Here is a 20175-nt window from a genome sequence, read left to right as displayed (position 1 = left end):
TTATAACAACAAAAGTCAATGCAGAAAGTATAAAATGTAATTTAACTTAAAGCAAGGGTATGGATGGCAAATAGGCATAAGTGAGAAAAATGCTACAGAATGTCAGACAATCACTCTGAAGATGTCACCAGCGCAACATACTGTTTAAGTACAAGTTAAGATTGTCACAAAACCAAAGGAGCTTTTTAAAGCAGGTGTTTCCAATCTTTTTTAAATCATGGACTACATAGGAATTTCTTCCTGTGCAAGGCCGCTTAACAAATATTTGATCATTTTGACTTTAGTGACCATTTAGTGTAAACAAGGGACTAGCTCCAGCTGTAATGTTAGTATTGAGTGCATTCATTAGCAAACAGGGACAGATTTATAGCAGATAGCCTTGAGAAATCAGCAGAGTACAGTTTAAAGTTCTGAGAATTAGAAATTGCTCAAATGTATAGAGATAAATAACATTAAAAGGGGGCAAAATTAATAATAATTAAAGTATATTGCAAAGTTGTTTCATTATACATCACTACACATGTTATATACAAATTTCAAGGTGTTTACCGTCCTTTTAAGACTTAAAGGGACAGTATACACTAGGTTTTTCTTTGCATAAATGTTTTGTAGATGATCCATTTATATAGCCCATACAGGGTTTTTTGTTGATGTTTTTTTAAAATGTAGTTTTGCTTATTTTTAAATAACATTGCTCTGATTTTCAGACTTCAAACAAAGCCCCAAAGTTTTATCAGAATACTGTCAGCTACCTACTCCAGCTTGCTTCTGTTTGTGTAAAGGGTCTTTTCATATGCAAAAGAAGAGGGAGGGGGTCTGCCATTTCCCACTTGCAGTGGGTGTTCCAGCTACCTATTTAACCGAGCTAAACTGGGAGCTTCTAAGTAAGTTTTTAAAAACAGTTTTATACTGGAGCTTTAGATCAGTATCTGCGCATATTTTTCTTTATAGTAGAGTCTATTACATGCAGTTATATGAAAATTGGTGTATATTGACTCTTTAAGGAAAATGGAGGACAATTTAACTTGGAGCAATTGTTTACAGTTAGTATTTGCATTATTTCCAGCATTCTCTCTCAGACTTGCTTAGTTGTGTTTCATATAACATACTGGTTTTACAATCATTTCTCTAAAAGCCTAGTTGCATCAAGCTTTTGACATGTTAGAAGAGTGCACCACTTACCTGCCGTGATAAGTAATGATTGCGGTCAAAGCACGCACACAGATTCGGTAACACATAAGATGAACATGCTTACTCAGGAACTCTTTAAATCTACAGAGAAAAATATGTAGATAATAATGAACAACTATCATATTAACATCATAACATAACGCTTTGAGATAAACAAATGTGAATAGGGCTTGATGTGGAAAATGCACTAGAACCCCAATTTTTGTTTCGTTATGTAATCTCTTCATGCAATGTATAAGGTTAACCAAAGACCAAATGTTTCTGAAATGGCTTACTGCAAATACATACTTACTATATAACGCATTAGTCAAAAGACTGCAATGTCATATGAAGGTTAAAGGGGCATTAAAGTAAAATACATTTTCATAATTCAGATAGAGCATATCATTTTACAACTTTCCAATGAACTACTATATCAAATTCACTGGATACACTTGGTATCACTTGTTGAGCAGCATACCTTGGTAGGGTTTCAAAAGTGGACAGTGTACTGAACACTACATGGCAGTATGGCTTCCAACAATGGGTTTGACTAGCCATGTGCATTCAGCTATTTCAGGCCAATCCGAATGCTTAAGATGGCAGCCGCAAGCCACATTTGGCAATTTGCAGAGACAAATTTAGTCTTGAGAAAGTGTAACACACTAAGATCTGGGCAAAACCAGATCTAAGTGTGTTGCACTTCCGGCTCTGGCCCTAAATAGCCAAATGCACATGTCTAGTTTCAAAGGGATATGAAACCCACATTTTTTCTTTCACGATTCAATAAGAGCCAAGTTGCTTAAAATTGCACGCTCCATCAGATTCATGAAATCAAAAAATGTGGGTTTCATATCCCTTTAATAATGTTATACACTACTGAACACTAGAGGGCAATAGTGTTTACTATGCCGTATGACGCTAATACAAATATTGGTGCCATATAGTTTTCAATACATACCCACACTCCTGAGTCTACCTAGGTATGCTCATCAGAAAGGATGCCAAGAAAAGGAAGTTGAACTGATATTAGTAAATTGGAATGTAGGTTGAAATGTTATGCTCCATTTGAGTAATAAAATGTTCAAGTCCTTTTCGGCCTTCATAAAAGTCTAGGGTGCTGGAAGGATTTTAGTTTTGAAACAACCTAACAAAAATGAACTGATGTTTTTAATTTGCACGTTATCAACTTGTACTTCAGATATTAACCTTGCCAAGCAGGAGAACATTTACATACACAAACCAGAAAAGTATCAGACTATACATAATGTAGACATACAAAACATTTAAAAAGAGAAAAGTTTTATTTACCGTCCATTGGGTAGATATCCAACTATTGTAGTACCAAGAACCAGAAGGCTGATACCCGTGACAGCGAGAGCTATCCTACAAATGAAAGGATATTCTAATCATAAATGAAATTATATCCAAAACATTAACATAACCCCTATCCATATCGAAAAAGGACTGAGTTTCCACCATATACAAATAGAGCCATTTGCCTATAGAGCACCGAAAACTGCAATCTACACAGCTAATCAGCTTTTATACTATACTTTTATACTATACTTTATAGCGTGTGTGTGTTAGATATATACACACATATATATATATATATATATATATATATATAAACATATATACACATATATACACACACACTAAACATTACAGAAAGAGCATGTTTGTGCACAACTGACAAATGGACCATAAGCTAACTGGCTGACTGCTTTGTTTTTTAGCATAGGAATATAAAAACAAAATATATATATATATATATATATATATATATATATATATATATATATATATATATAATTATATTTATATACACATACACACACAGCGAGACATACACATTATATATATATATATATATATATATATATATATATATATATATGTGTTAAATGAATAGGGAAAAAGGGGGAATAGGGAATATTCAAATTGGCGCAACACTCAATAATATAATATTTATAACTGAATAGTATGTGACAGATTTGGTACACAAAGATATATATCAAAATGCAGCCATCTGTTTCAGGAATAACCTAAATGTTGGCAGATGTGACTTCGCTTGGTATTTTAAATGTTGTAATAACAACAGCCTAAGCGTATAGTATGTGGTGATAAAAATAATGATAATGATAAGGCAATTTCAATATTGAGTTTAGATCACAAATAATAACCCAATAAAGTACAAATTATAAGTCCAATATTTGTAGAAAACTTCAATAGCTGTAGGTGGATGCGAGTAATACAAATGTTTAGGCAAATGAAACAATGTGTCCACAACGAGCCCGTTGGGAGTATACTTACACTCCGTTACCTCAATCTGATGAGGTAAGTGCCGCGCAGTGTATAGGTAGTTCTCCCTCCTGGTATCTGTGGTGTAGTGGAGCGGTGTCCTCTTATAATCCAGAGATCTCTTAGGTGTTCTCTCTCGAATTTGGCTCAATCCTTCTATAGCACTGGGAGGGTTTTCCTTACAAGGCAATGAGTTGTTGTTGTCCCACAGAATTGTGCACTTCCTTATCTCTTCTATATCCCACTGGGAGTGTAATTTCTTCTGCTGGCTGTGTTTACAAAGCTTATCTATAGCTTGGATCTGCGGCCACAAACTTTCAGAATAGGTGGGGATACCACATGGTAAAACCCTCCCAGTGCTATAGAAGGATTGAGCCAAATTCGAAAGAACACCTAAGAGATCTCTGGATTATAAGAGGACACCGCTCCACTACACCACAGATACTAGGAGGGAGAACTACCTATACACTGCGCGGCACTTACCTCATCAGATTGAGGTAACGGAGTGTAAGTATACTCCCAACGGGCTCGTTGTGGAACGTGGACACATTGTTTCATTTGCCTAAACATTTGTATTACTCCCATCCACCTACAGCTATTGAAGTTTTCTACAAACATTGGACTTATAATTTGTACTTTATTGGGTTATTATTTGTGATCTAAACTCAATATTGAAATTGCCTTATCATTATCATTATTTTTATCACCACATACTATACGCTTAGGCTGTTGTTATTACAACATTTAAAATACCAAGCGAAGTCACATCTGCCAACATTTAGGTTATTCCTGAAACAGATGGCTGCATTTTGATATATATCTTTGTGTACCAAATCTGTCACATACTATTCAGTTATAAATATTATATTATTGAGTGTTGCGCCAATTTGAATATTCCCTATTCCCCCTTTTTCCCTATTCATTTAACATTTTATTCTATCAAGTTTACTGTCCTTGGGGGCACAGTTTTCTTTAGATAGATATTCATAGGCAGCAAATCTAACACTATAGTTACAACTGAATATATATCTTTAGGGTGTTCTTACAGCGCCACACCTACATCCATCTTTTCTGCATATATATATATATATATATATATATATATATATATATATATATAATTTTTCTTAAACAAGTTTTCAATGTACTTCTAATATTTAATTTGTTTCCTTCTCTTGTCATCCTTTGCTGTAAGGTTTATCTAGGAAAGCTCAGGAGCAGCAAAGAACCTAGGTTCTAGCTGTCGATTGGTGATAGCTGTCATTAGCTCACCCATGTGTTCAGTTAGAAACCAGTAGTGCATTGCTGCTCCTTCAACAAATGATACCAAGAGATTGGACCACATTTGATAATAGAAGTAAACTGGAAAATTGTATGTTCTACCTAAATCCTAAAAGAACATTTTGGGTTTCATGTCCTTTTAAGCTGGCACCCAAAACCACATTTGACAAGTGGAACAGCTAAAATTACTAAGCTATAAGTTGCGAATAGCTTCAAGAAAAAGCTCACATGTAACAGTGAAACAATTTTGGCATTTAAAGAGACAAAACATTTTTCTCGTAAAGCCATGTTAATAACATGTTCATAGCCAAAACATTTGACTAAAAACACCTATCAATTCTTTTTCTTCATAAGAATTTGAGTAACCTGTACTAAGAGTACAATAATCTGTACACAGCAGTTACCTAAGAGGCAGGAGAAAGGTGTATCGGATAAGCATTCCCAACCCCCACAATACAGTTAGACGAAGGCTGATGTGCTGGAAGTTGTAGTTTGTTCGGCTTAATAGATTCCAGGTCTCCAATTCTTCTGCTGTGAAGCGCTTGGTTACCTCATCATCCATAATCCTAACCATGCCCTGCCGGCAGAAGTAAAAAATGTCTGCTAGCTCAAACTCCGGCCCATCCATGGAATGCCCATTTCCACGCAGCTCTGAGATACCCTCTTCTAGGGATGTCCTTTCCTTGGCAATAATACCTGAGTTTGGTAGACAGAAAGAGAGAAAAGTGGAAAAATGAAATGAGTGGAAGGAATGAGTAAGAAAATAAAAAAATATTAAATGGACATGAAACCCACAATATTTATTTCTTGATTCAGATAGAGAATACAATTTTCCAATTTACTTCTATTATCTAATTTGCTTCAGTCTTTAGATCAGGGGTCGACAATATTGTTTAAAATTTAGGAGCCAGTCATGCTTTTAGGAGCCAGACAGTGGTAACTGTATATAGAAATATGGAGAATAATTCAAAAAGTTAGGAGCCAGAGGTAAAATTCAAGGAACCAGTGGCTACCTGGCTCCTGGGCTCATTGAGCCCTGCTTTAGATATCCTTTTTTTAAAGAAATAGCAATGTACATGGGTGAGCCAATCACAAAAGACATCTATGAGCAGCCTTTCTCACCAATCAGCATCTACTGAGCCTATTCAAGAGAATGAAGCAAATTAAATAGAAGTAAATAAATAGAATTTGGAGAGTTGTTTAAAAAAGAAAAAAAAAATGTGTGTTTTATATCCCATTAAAGAAAGAGTGTATCATCTACAAAAAAATTTTTTGCCATACTGCCCTATTTGCTTTTGCCACAAACTACTTTAAAAATGATTTGAAACTAAAAATTAAACTTTCACGGTTCAGATACAGAATGTAGTTTTGTGAGACTTTCGCAGACTCAATAGCAGTGGCTACACATATATGCCTCCTGTCATTGGCTCACCAGATGCATTTATCTAGGTCTCAGTAGTACACTGCTGCTCAGAGGCTGAATTCAACTGTGTTTTTACCCATTTGCAGTGGTTAAACACAGTTCTATGCAAGCAAAAGTGCAATAATAAAATGCTCCATCATATCTCTTTAAAGGACGGGTAAATACATTAGATTTGCATAATCAGCAAATGCATGATAAAAACACAATGCAATAGCACTTAGTTTAAACTTCAAATAATTAGATTTTTTTCTGACAAATTTCCAAGTTATGTAAATTTCCACTCCCCCTGTATCATGTGACAGCCATCAGCTAATCACAAATGCATACATTCTGTGAATTCCTGCACATGCTCAGTAGGAGCTGGTGACACAAAAAAATGTAAATACTGTATAAGAAGACTGTGCACATTTTGTTAGTGGAAGTATATTGGAAAGTTGTTATAAAATTGCATGCTCTATCTAAAGCATCAAAAATGTATTTTGACTTCAGTGTCCCTTTAATGGCTTGCTTAAAAATGTTAATTGCAAACTAGCTTCTGCCCCCAACATTTTTATGAGAAATCACTAAAGTTAACTATATAATTATAGCTATGTCTGACTAATAATTGTCCAGCGCTATACCTGTAATTTGCCAACACAGTTTCTACATACTCATCATTCCTTTAAGGTTTGTGAAAGTTCTCAAGTAAGAACATGTGAATTAATGTCAAGCTAACTGGTATTTTGCTAACTTCACTGGTGGTGACCATTACTATAATATTTAAGGGAATACTTTAAAAGAAATAGGTCAGTTATGGCACTCACTTAAATTGTTTATAGGCACGATCACTCTAAACTGCTTATTGTGTATGCCAGGCATTTCCCAAGATCTTTGAGCTCTTTAAGAATTTGTAATGTGTTTTATTACAACAATTTTGTGAGATGTCAATTCAGTGAAACAATCTGCTTATTGCCAGCACCATTATAGAACTGGAACATTAACCACTAGATATTAAATGCTAAAAGGAACATGTTTTTGTTGTATCCAAATGATTCTATGTTAAAATTGATTCCTGATCTACAGATACCCCTGTACTGTGAAATTGTTTTTGGTTATATGGTGTGTAATTTGTCCACCAACACAGCTGTGGGTGTTTTCTATTAAATAGACCAGTATTGCACATCCTGTAAGTTTCAAAATACAAATTTTACTTAACCCCTTAAGGACCAGACCATTTTTAAATTTCTTACCCTTAAGGACCAGGGCTATTTTTACATTTCTGCTGTGTTTAGCTGTAATTTTTCTCTTACTCATTTACTGTACCCACAAATATTATATATTACATACCGTTTTTCTCGCCATTAAATGGACTTTCTAAAGATACCATTATTTTCAGCATATCTTATAATTTACTATAAACATTTTTTATAAAATGATCAAAAAAATTGAAAAAAAAAACACACTTTTTCTAACATTGACCCCCAACATATGTTACACATCTACAAACCACTAAAAAGCACCCATGCTAAATAGTTTCCAATTTTTTTCCTGAGTTTAGAAATACCCAATGTTTACAATGCTTTTTTTTGCAAGTTATAGGGCAATAAGTACAAGTAGCACTTTGCTATTTAAAAAAAAAAAAAAAATTCAAAATTAGAGAGTTACATTTTAACACTGATATCTGTCATGAATCCCTGAATATCACTTGACATGTATATATTTTATTTAGTAGACAACACAAAGTATTGATCTAGGCCCATTTTGGTATATTTCATGCCACCATTTTACCGTCAAATGCTTTTTCACTAACTTTTTCACAAACTTTAGGTTTCTCACTGAAATTATTTACAAACAGCTTGTGCTATTATGGCAAACATGGTTGTAAATGCTTCTCTGGGATCCCCTTTATTCAGAAATAGCAGACATTTATAACTTTGGCATTACTTTTAAAAGCTAAGCGTTTCTTATGCTATGATTCTACTGATTACCAGCATTACTTCTGCATGAGTATTTTTAATTTCCATTTTGGACAATAAATTTATGATGTTTTAACGGATCACCGCTTCTGCAAACCTTTGTCATCTTGACCTATATCCATTGCCAGGACAGCAGGGGTGGTTTGCATATTTCGCTCTATAGCCCCATGTTAGCTTTGACAGCTTAGACCCCTTGCAAGAAGGTTCACAGAAGGCTAACAGCTCATTGGAACAACTCCCGTCTGACTGAACTCCCCATTGGATGAGCAGGATCACGTGGATGCTTACACGCACCGCTTCACAGGTCGAGGGAGTTGACGCCAAACAGGGAGCAGAACTACACACAAAGTCTCAGATACACATCCGGGACATCGGAGGACACCGGGACCAGTAAGTGGATACAAGTGTATCCTGAAAAATGGCGTTTTAGGCCATTATGTTCTAAAACAGTAAGATTGTCTTGAAAAAGGCTGTCTAGAACAGCAGAAACGTCGACTTTGCTATGTTGTGAAATACATAAATAAAAAGAAATATTTTTGGAAAAGACCTGGGAGTGCCCTCCCACTTCTTCCACTAATATATATATATATATATATACACACACCTATTTTCTGTAGTGTAGCTTCCCCCCCTCAATACCCCCTCCAGGATTACTTTCCAAAAAAAAAAAAAAAAAAAAAAAAAAAAAAAAAAAAAAGATTCCCTTTTCCCTCTCCCTCCTTCGGCCATGCGTGCACGCTCCCGAGTCCCGGCCCCTTGCACGTTCACGTTGGACACTTGTAGGATACGGAACTCGCACCGGTGATGGGCTGCCTGCCCGCCTCCCTGCTGTGGCTCCCACCCACCAACGATCGGCACCACCGCTGTCTGATGCAGAGAGGGCCTCTCTGCATCGGTAACTCTGCAAATCTATTTCTGCAGTGCCCCACTCATGGGGCAGGCAGAAATAGTGTGATTGCGCCATTTTTAGCGAGATTGCGGCAGAGAGAGAGAGAAGCCCAGGACTGCAGCAATGTACAGGGTAGGTTGATGGTCCTTAAGGTAAGGGCATAATGACCAGCGTCGTACAGGGTACGACGCTGGTCGTTAAGGGGTAAAAAAGAACCAGTAAATACAGTAGATTTGCATAATCAACAAATATGTATGACGAAAAGACAATGCACTAGTACTTAGTCTGAACTTCAAATGAGTAGTAGATTTTTTTCTGACAAAAAAATTTCTTCAGTTATTTCTATTTCCACTCCTCCTGTATCACGTGATAGTCATCAACCAATCACAAATACAAATACTTATATGCTATGATTTCTTGCTCATGCTTAGTAGTAGCTGGTGACTCAAAAAGTGTAAATATAAAAAGACATTTTGTTTGTATAAAGAAAAGCAAGAAACAAACTGAAAAACATAAATTATGCTTACCAGATAATTTAATTTCCTTCTGTACAAGGAGAGTCCACGGATTCATTCCTTACTGTTGGGAAATACTGAACCTGGCCACCAGGAGGAGGCAAAGACACCCAAGCCAAAGGCTTAAATACCTCTCCCACTTCCCCTATCCCCCAGTCATTCTGCCGAGGGAACAAGGAACAGTAGGAGAAATATCAGGGTAAAAAAAGTTCCAGAAGAAAATTATAATTTAGGGGGCCGCCCATCGGAGAACACGTGCAGGGGCTGTTGACTCTCCTTGTACAGAAGGAAAGGAAATTATCTGGCAAGCATAGTCCAAGGAGAGTCCATGGCTTTATTCCTTACTGTTGGGAAACTTATACAGGGATAAGGAGGTCAAAGAGACCTTCTGGCCCTTACGCTTCACAGAATATGCCACAAATAAGGAAAAAGCTTGTTTAAATCCTTATTAGCTTGAAGATAAAATTTCAAGGCACGAACCACATCCAGATTATAAAGTAAACGTTCCTTCGAAGAGGAAGGATTAGGACACAAAGAAGGGACCACAATCACTTGATTGATTCTGCAGTCTGACATAACTTTAGGGAGAACCCCTAACTTAGTCCGTAGGACAGCCTTATCCGAAAGGAACACCAGATAAGGAGGCTCACATTGCAAGGCAGCAATCTCAGATAATCTGCGCGCCGAAGCAATAGCTAGTAGAAAGAACTTTCCAGGACAACAACTTAATATCTATTTCATGCATAGGCTCAAAACGGAGCCTCCGCTGCAAAATTAAAACTTGCATGATTCAGATAGAGCATGTCATTTTAAGACACTTTTAAATTCACTTCTATTTTCAAAACGTGCTTTGTTCCCTTAGTATCCCTTGTTAAAAATTGAACACACACATATCATACACTAGTGGGAGCTGCTGCTAATTGGTGCCTGCACACATTTGTCTCTTGTGATTGGCTAAATAGATATTTTCAACTGTCAGTAGTGCAGTAGTGCAATGCTGTCCCTTCAGCAATGGATAACAAGAGAATGAAGAAAATTTGATAATAGAATTAAATTGGAACGTTGTTAAAAAAAAATTATATTCCATCAGAATCATAAAAGAAAATTTTGGGGTTTACTATCCCTTTAAGAACCAGATTCAGACTCCAAGGGGGAGCCGAAGATCTGAACACAGGTCTGATAATAAATGAGAGCCTTAACAAAAGACTGAACATCTGGAAGCTCAGAGAGCCTCTTGTGTAGTAAAAGGCCGAAATCTGTCCCCTCAGGGAACTGGCCGAAAGACACTTCTCCAGACCAGCAACAGTCTGCCCCCTACACGATACAGCTTTGGATCGGGGGCCGACCCTTCATGCCGACTTGTTCTCGGCGGGCTTCTTGTTCTGCTTGGATTTATTCTAGGATTTAGCCGGCTTCCCAGTGCTCTTGGTTTGCTCTGGCTTAGAGGACTGCTGACGTTGGTACTTCTCAGAACGAAAATTAGATCCTTGTCCTTTAGATTTGTTCTTTTTATCCTGCGGTAGGAAGGCACCCTTGCCCCCTGTAACCGTAGAGATAATGGAGTCCTAGCCTGGACCAAATAAAATGTTTCCCTCAAAAGGGAGGAAAAGTAGTCTTAGACATTATGTCCGCAGACCAAGACTTCAGCCAGAGCGCCCGATGCGTCTGCACTGAGAAACCAGAGATGTTGGCATCACAGATAAAAGAATTAGCAATTTTCAAAGCCTTAATTCTTTCCTGGATAACGTCGAGGGGACCCTCCACCTCTATCAATTCCGCTAAGGAGTTGCACCAGTAGGCCGTGGCTCCAGCAACCGAGGCAACAGCCGCTGCCGGTTGAAATATCCTGAATGTTGTAACATTTTCCTGAGAAAAGTTTCCATTTTCTTAGCCATCGGCTCTCTGAAAGACAAGCTATCCTCAAGAGGGATAGTAGTACGCTTAGCTAACGTGGAGATAGCACTATCCACCTTAGGGACGGAACCCCACAACTCCAGCTGAGAGTCTGGGACCAGCAACAATTTTTTAAAGGCAGACGAAGGAGAAAAGGAAGATCCAATTCTATCCCATTCATTTTTAATAATATTTGCCATTTTAACGGGTACGGGAAAAGTTAGCGGTGCTACCCTGTCCTCGTACACTCTGCCTAATTTAAGGATCAAAGGTTTATCAGGAAACTTGGCTTCTGGAACCTCTAATGTAGACAGAACCTCCTTTAGAAGAAAACGTAAGTGTTCAATTTTAAATCTAAAGGCTGGCTCCTCCGCAGACGGAGGCCTAGAGGTAGCAGACTCCGATCCAGAAATGTCACCCTCTGAAGACTCAAGTGTGATCCAACCTGAGATACCTGAAAGTCAAACAAATAAAGTAAATCACTGGATGTCCCCTGGACCGGAGAACTATGTTTAACCTTTCGCTTGCGTTTAGCAGGTAAAGCACTAAGGGCCTCAGACATCGCTGTCTTTAACTGCCCTATAAAGTCTGATGGCAACAGGCTCCCTCCAGACGGAGGATCAGGCGTGCTATGGGAAGCTGCATGAGACTGCTCAGGTGGAGGTGGACGGCTCAGTTGTACTAAAGGGATTAACCCTCAGACAAAATAATCTTGCTGAAGCATATGGAACATAGTTGAGAGGGCGAGCACACCAAGGCCTCCTCACAATATAGACAGGTATTACTATTAGGAATAGAGGGAGTACCCTCAAGGATACCAGGACACAATTAAACGAACTCTCTATTTTTCTCAAAAACGGCACCTATATACCCCCAATGACTGGGGCACTCACCGCCTCCTAGACCCAGGCACCCAGAGAAGAAGCGACCTCTCCAACAGCTAGCTCGGTCAGGAAAGAGAAAACTAAAGTGTGACCACACCCGAGAAAACGAAAGTGTGACCACACCCGGTCACATGGTGCGCAATGCCCCTGCTATGAGAAAAAGAGTGCCAATGCTATTAAGCTGCGCAGCGTTCAAAGTGAAAGTAAAACACCTGTATGTTCCGTTACCGCATAACAGTCTAAGAGCCCAAAAACTAAATCTCACATAAAGCAGCATAAATCAAAGAAACACATTTGTTTAGTCCCCACTGTTCAATAACCTCCCTCAGGAGATATTAACCCACGATTCTATAAAGATAAAAGGGGTCCACACTGCGACCCTGTCTTCAGCTATTTCAACCAAAATAAAAATTGAAACAATCTTACCAGAATCCGTGCTGTGGAACAGAAACACAGCCTCTCAAGTGCGACAGTCTTGTAGCACCGCTCCTGACATGGACTTGAGTGAAGAAAGCAGACAGGGAAACTCGTCAACACTGGTTGCTTAAGGAGCTGTTAGCAGGCAGTCTAGATGGGTTCGCAGAAAGACTCTCCCTGCATCTCCAGACTCTAACTTTCGTCAATGCTCTCACTGAGAGGCTGACAAGACTACTTAAAACTCCAGTTCCATAACGAAAGGCATATATCTCTCCTGAGGAACAACTCAGGAAATCTTCTGACACTTCTCTGCCATCCTCCAGTGAGGAAAGGCAAAGAATGACTGGGGGATAGGGGAAGTGGGAGAGGTATTTAAGCCTTTGGCTGGGGTGTCTGTGCCTCCTCCTGGTGGCCAGGTTCAGTATTTCCCAACAGTAAGGAATGAAGCTGTGGACTCTCCTTGTATTAAGAAGGAAACATACTAAGGGCCCGAATCTCTAAACTCTCTGGTCTAGTTAGACTATCTAAAAAGGCTCATCAGTACTGCACGGTGCCTAAAAGAGCTTAAAGTGAATGTAAAGTTTAATGAATGAGTGCCCCGTTTTAAAAAAATACTATTAAACACAGGGGCACTTTCATTCATGAAACTTTACATTGTTGCGTTTTGTTTTTTTAAAAACTTAACTTTTCTTTAGCAAACACAGACCGGCGATCCCCCGCACGCAGCTCCTCTGTACTTACCTCATCAATGACGAAACCGGCTTCCTCCAATCATGGCTTGCACCCCACAGCGTACATCTCATGAGGCCACGCCGTGATTGGAGGAAGCTGGTTGCATCATTGCTTTGCTAAGTACAGAAGAGCTGGGGACGGAGGATCGCCGGTCTGTGTTTGCTAAAGAAAAGGTAAGTTTTTTTTTTTTTTTTTTAAAACACTGCAATGTAAAGTTTCATGAATGAAAGTGCCCCTGTTTTTAATAGTATTTTTAAAAATAGAGCACTCATTCATTTAACTTTACGTTCACTTTAACAAAGGCAAACATTAGCTTGTGAGCTGTTTCTCTCCCCTATCAGGGTTCTATGCGAAGAATAGACTCATACATTACAATGTAATGCTCTTATACAATTTATTTACATGATGCATGTTTTTGATTAATCAGCCCTTGTTTGCTAAGTTTGCACTTTAGTAAACACTGCAGCTTTCCAACTACAGTATATAAAAGAGAAAACAAAACAAAAAATTGTATACTTACCGTTAGTTAAAGGTTTATACAGAGCATGGTTTTTCTCTTTTGCTCCTCTTTCTATTCGTAAGGTTGCCCACTGGAAGAGAAAAAAAGTGAAAATTTTAGTTACTATTTTCACTTCCTTTACCCATCTTTCTTTAACTAACGTTACTTATTTGCACTGACATATTCATTCATCTTCAATAAAGAGCCTCATTGGCTATGGGTTCATACTCCTTCACAGTGCCTCTCTTTTACTTACTATGGTGTCTACATAGTGAGACATAACTTCAAAGTAATGAAAGATGGGCATTGCCTCCAATCTGCTGCCTTATTTCCTTGTACATCAGAACTAAACAAATCCTAGGAACTATAGAACCACAGTAATAACATTTTAACTTTGGATACCTTCTTCTTTTTGGATGATTTACCTATCTATACAGAAACGCATGCTATACAGAAACAAAGCTTGTCCCTTTAAAGAATGTCAAGCTGGAAATTGTTTTAAAGCTGCAAGAAGTATGGAGGATTCACCAACTGGTCTTTCCAATCTTTCAAGTTCTTATGCTACTGAGCCCATTTAGTAAAGAATGTATAGTGTGAGACTTCATAGAATCAAATAAGAACTTGATAAACTAGATAGCTTGGATTGCTTAGAAACGCTGGAGAGCTAGGTTAGTGAATGTATCTGAGTGTTTAACTAAATGAAAATAACCTATGTTACCATGGATATTGCAAATACATACAAAGATGCCCCTAAAATTAAATGAAACCCGATTTATTTTATGGAGAATTGTTTGTTGCTAAATATTGCACTAGATATTTTTCCTTCTAAACTCACCAGCTTCCAGTTCTCTCTCCCACCTTTCACACCTTTGAAACAACGAGACATGTTGAGATATACTAGAGAATCACTGCACTATATGCCCACGAGCCATATTCAAAAGAAATATATGCATGCATCCTTTTACAAATATGTCCACATGAACACCTACAGACATGTAGCAAGAAAATTAAAGTGAAGTTTACAGGATATCTATGCAAAATAAGAGTGCTCATTTTAAACATAAACCCATACACGCTTACTGTAAACAACTAATAAATTTATATACAGATGACAGCACAGTCAAATCATAAATCAGGAGTGGATATAAGTGTATCAAACACTGTGTTTGTAATGTGCATATTAAAACACTTACTGTAAAGATCTGAAGCAAGGTTTTCATGTACAGTCGGCGAATGCCAAAGGAGACCCCAAAGATGGCAGGAACGATGATAAACACCAAAAGGAGGGTGAACCACAGAGTAAGGGACAGACCCAAGAGGTTACATATCAGACTGTCAAACGGGAGGTAGAAGTTCATGGTGTGTTTGGGTGTGAAAATAGTAGGGAAAGATGGGAAGTGACAAGACTATAAATTCAAAGACTGTGTCACAACGTGCTGGTGGTACAAGCCCTTTTTAGAAGGTAAGTGTAACTTCAAAATAAGAGGTAGAGAAAATCCAATTTTGTTCTCCAAAGCGGACCCAAGGTAGCAAGATGCCAAGAAGAAAAACAGAAAATGACCTCAGACTGATGGTTCCTTATATGCTGTATCTTCCTGATGGTTCAATGTATTTATGCTCTTATTGGTGCTAAATGTTACCAGCAATTATCGATTTGCTATCTCCTGTTAGATTCTTAAATATGGTGGTAGTTGACAGAGCAATAGCATCCTAGAACCCAGTGTGTTGTATCTTTGAGATGCTTTAATATTTGATACTGAAAAGAAGCTGTGACTGGATACGTTCTTTTTAAATACTATCCACACCCCAGTCTATAATTTGTTGGGTTTACAGTATCCAGACTTTTCAGTTCTTTATCTTTGGTGATCACTCTCCATTGCTTTATATGTGGTGCCCACTGGCAAAGACCATTCTCCAGTCCAGTCTTATCTGTGCCTGTCCTGGCACAAGCATCTCCTGATGATCAGTGTCAACGGATGTGGAAATCCTCCCCTGGCAGGGCATATGCTGTCTGCAGTAGCACCACCCTCCTTCTCCTCCTCCTGGGCAAGAATGTGGGATGCAAGTGCCAGCCTTAGAGAGATAGACACAGACAGCAGGCTGTGGGACAGCAGCCAAAAGTCAGGGTCAAAAGGAGACAGGGAGAAAGACAAAAGCTGGATAAAGAGAAAAAAAAGTAAAACAGAGAAGAAAAAAAAAAAGAGAATTAAAAACCATATTAAATGAAACAGTAAAACAAATCAAAACAAGTGTTTTTGTATATGTTGTTGATGTGTGAGTGTCACACTACATGGAAACAACGCAATAGGAAAACTTGAGCATGTGCCTAAGCACGAGTCATGGAACTTTTCTGTCAAATTAAGCTTGTGATTGTGTGTGTGGGAAAAAAAAAATATGTTAAAATATTTTTAAGTTTACACCAACAGGAGGACAAATCCTATAAATATATACCACAAACAGTTGTTATTTAGCTTAAATAAAATAGGGGCAGGTGATAATGAAGAAACAAATGATTTATATCCTTTCTAAAAACTAAACTTTCAGAGGAAATAACAGAAAACGCATGGTGTACTGGTAAAATGGCCTTGTAATAGAAGCATTAGATAATTATAATGTAAAATGACAATAGGCTACATTTTGTTGTTCTGTTGTAGAAGTTTAAAGGGAAAGTAAATTAAAAAATAAACTTTCTTGATTGAGATAGAGCACACAAATTTAAACATATTTCCAGTTTACTTATATTATCAAATTGCCTTTGTTCTCATGAAATATAAAATATTCATTAAGTGATTCATTTGCTCAATAAATGCTGAATATGGCCACTTGCAGTTGCATTCGGCTCTTTTTGGCACTAAATATGTTTGTGTGAAAGTGCAAGACACAATGATCTGTGCAAACCCACACAAATATTTCTGGTGCCTAAGAGCGCCAAATGCCACTGCCAGCAGCCATATTTGAGGTAGGCTAAGGAGAAGCAGTGCTAGGAGGTAGCTGAATATACATCAGGTGAACCAATGACAAGAGGCATATATGTGGAGCCATCAATAAGCAGCTAGCTCCCAGTAGTGCAATGCTGATCCTAAGACTGCTTAGGTATACTTTTCAACAAAGCAAATTTGATATCAGAAATACATTGTCAAGTGGTTTAAAAATGACATGTTCTATATCAATCAAAAAATGTTAAAGGGACAGTCTACACCAAAATTGTTATTATTTTAAAAGATAGATAACGCTTTTACTACCCATTTCCCAGCTTTGCACAACCAACATTGATATATTAATATACTTTATAACATTTAAACCTCAAAATTTCTACCTGTTTCTAAGCCACTAAAGACAGCTTTTTTATTTGCTTTTCACAACAGAAGACTGCTAGTTCCTGTGGGCCATATAGATAACATTGTGTTCATACCCAAGAAGTTATTTAAAGGGACACTACCCAAATTTTTTCTTTTGTGATTCAGATAGATCATGGTATTTTAAGCAACTTACTAATTTACTCCTATTATCAAATTTTCTTCATTCTTTTGGTATCTTTATTTGAAACGCAAGAAAGTAAGTTTAGATGCCAGCCCATTTTTGGTGATCAACCTGGGTTGTTCTTGCTGATTGGTGGATAAACTCATACACCAATAAAAAAGTGCTGTCCAGAGTTCTGAATAAAAAAGCTTAGATGTCTTCTTTTTAAAATAAAGATAGCAAGAGAACAAAGAAAAATATGAATAAATTAGAAAGTGGCTTAAAACTGCATGCTCTATCTGAATCATGAAAGAAAAAATTTGGGTTCAGTGTCCCTTTAAGAGTTAGCACAACACAATATTAGCACAACACAATATTAAATATCAATAGATAATAAATTAAAAAAAGTCATGTGATCAGGGGGCTGTCAGAAGATGCTTAGATACAAAGTAATCACAGAGGTAAAAAGTATATTAATATAATAACCATGTTGGCTGTGCAAAACTGGTGAATGGATAATAAAGGGATTATCTATCTTTTAAAACAACAAACATTCTATTGTAGACTGTCCCTTTAATTTTGATTTATCACTTTAACTGCCAGACATCTATACACAAACCAGCAAGTATATGAACTACATTAACCCTTTCCTTAAAGCAAATTACATATATTACTCCTGTGCAGTCTCTTAACCCAAGCAATACCAATATTAATGAAGAAATCCCCCTTAACTCATACAGCAGCCCCTATTCACCCCCACACACAAACAGCACACAACAGCCCTAAGGAAAATACACACAAACACTAAAGCCCCTATAGAAGCAGAAAAAAAATAATACAGAAAAGGGCACACAGTTATTTGAGGTAATTTGGAATTTTTGCGTAATGGATACACACACAAACAAAAGACAGCAGAGGGCATGAAAGGGTTAACTTCACAGAGCACAATATTACTTATCTATCAAATAACGTTCTACGTACACATTTCAAATAAATTATCTACTTGGGTGTAACAGTAAAACACAGAGTCATGCACATTCACAGTATGTAACATACACCTGAGTGCGAATGTCAAATGTTTTCTATACGTTATCTGTAGCTCCGGTTCTCACCATGAAAAACATCCGCTCTTTCAGTCCCACCGGCCTGCGCACACCCGGTACTTAGTGAAACGTCAATGCGTAAAGTTACGTATTACAGAGATTGCGCACTGATGGTAGAGATACTAACGAGACCATAACAGATTTGTCCAGTTTTGATAAACAAATGAATAACAGCAAGTGGAAGGTAAGAGAGACACCTGGTGGGAGGAGGACAAACTGCAGCTGAGTTTACTCGTCACGCTATTGCTCATTAGCGAGCAGCGAGCCTGTGTCTCCCATGTATAATTACCAGCAGCGTAGTATCTGTACAAGCTCCAATGGAAACTTTTTAGTGAGTGATTGATACGTATAAGGCAAAATAATAAGTGTCATCTGTCACATGGCTCCGATGATGAAAAAGCTCCCTTGCATGTCGAGAAATCACGCAAAATCTTCGGGGACTTATTTTTTGAGTATAATATTGTAATGTGGCTATAAATATATGTGTGTGTGTATATATATATATATATATATATATATATATATATATATATATATATATGTGTGTATATATATATATATATATATATATATATATATATATTTTATTATTATTTTTTTTAAACTATATTTACATACCTCCAAACATTTCAAAATTCAAAAGAGGGACACCAGGGTTAGACGTCATCATCACTACCAGGGGTTAGAGGTCACCATTACCTGAGGTCAGAGGGTACCGCCTTCCTACTCCTGAACCACACACCATTACTTTTCCTCAAGGAATCTAACAGGTATAAAACCCTGGGACAGAAAAGCCAGCTGCTTCTGAGTATGTGCCCAATAGAATTTTTAAAAAAATGCATGGGGCAATGCTGGACAGATGGCTAGCAACCCGGGACAGACCCCTAAATTCGGGACTGTCCCGCAAAAATCGGGACACTTGAGGGGTATGATATTTACTATACTTAACTACAAATAGCCCTTAAAAGTAAGGTGACCAGATTTTTTAAATGAAATCCGGGGACATTTTTTTAAACCCCTTACAGTAAATTATATTTTGCCCCTACAATTATCAGTTGTAAAACAAAATGACCAGGTCAAACCCTGCTTATGTATTTAATCCCTGCTTGTTCCCCTAAAAAAAAAAAAGGCCTAGTAAAATTTAGAAAGCCGGGGGGTTTGCCACATTGCTGCCCTATCTTCTACCACCAGTCCACGCAGCATGATCTATTAATCGAGGTCAAGGATTCCAGCCTATCTAAGACCAGCTCAAACACCATAAAAAAAAGTTATTTCTTGATAATCTTATTCTTTGATAGAGAACTAGAATCCCTTTATTCCCCAAAAACGAGTAAAAATGTCAAACGTATACTTCAGACATCCCAACCTGCAAAAACTCATTTCAGGGAGGTGGCTTCTCCCGCTACTGCGCAGCCACACCGCCACCCCCACCCCCTGTTATATATTGGACACCTTGAAACCTTAAATAAGATAGAGCTTATCATTAAAGTAGCTTCCTACTAAAGTCACATTAAAAAAAAATTGCACAACCACATACAACAAACCTATTTTTCAGTGATTGTACGCTTGTTGAATGCTTAAATATTTTAAAATACAAAGTTTAATTACGTGCAGGAAATAAGGTAGTATTTGTGTTTTATTTTGTTAA

At 37.5% G+C, this 20175-nt stretch overlaps 1 protein-coding gene across 2 annotated transcripts in view; it reads right to left on the bottom strand.

Annotated features, from left to right (window-relative positions):
- The window catches only part of GPAT4 (glycerol-3-phosphate acyltransferase 4), a 49971-nt gene extending 31304 nt beyond the window's left edge, over window positions 1–18667 (bottom strand). The window contains exons 1-6 of one of the 2 annotated variants that reach the window (XM_053717989.1): window positions 18537–18667; window positions 15159–16121; window positions 13987–14056; window positions 5163–5454; window positions 2482–2556; window positions 1183–1272 (exon numbers count right to left, since the gene is read on the bottom strand). In XM_053717989.1, coding sequence (XP_053573964.1) covers window positions 1183–1272; window positions 2482–2556; window positions 5163–5454; window positions 13987–14056; window positions 15159–15323 — 692 coding nt within the window. In that variant the 5' untranslated portion in view covers window positions 15324–16121; window positions 18537–18667. Of the gene's footprint in view, window positions 1–1182; window positions 1273–2481; window positions 2557–5162; window positions 5455–13986; window positions 14057–15158; window positions 16122–18480 lie in introns of both variants that reach the window. The other variant, XM_053717990.1, reaches the window with a different exon arrangement.
- Between the last annotated feature and the right edge of the window lie 1508 nt (window positions 18668–20175).

Source organism: Bombina bombina, chromosome 6, assembly GCF_027579735.1.
Source record: "Bombina bombina isolate aBomBom1 chromosome 6, aBomBom1.pri, whole genome shotgun sequence".
Classification (NCBI taxonomy): domain Eukaryota; kingdom Metazoa; phylum Chordata; class Amphibia; order Anura; family Bombinatoridae; genus Bombina; species Bombina bombina.
Note: the sequence above shows the minus strand (reverse complement) of the source record. Positions and strands in the feature narration are given on the sequence as shown.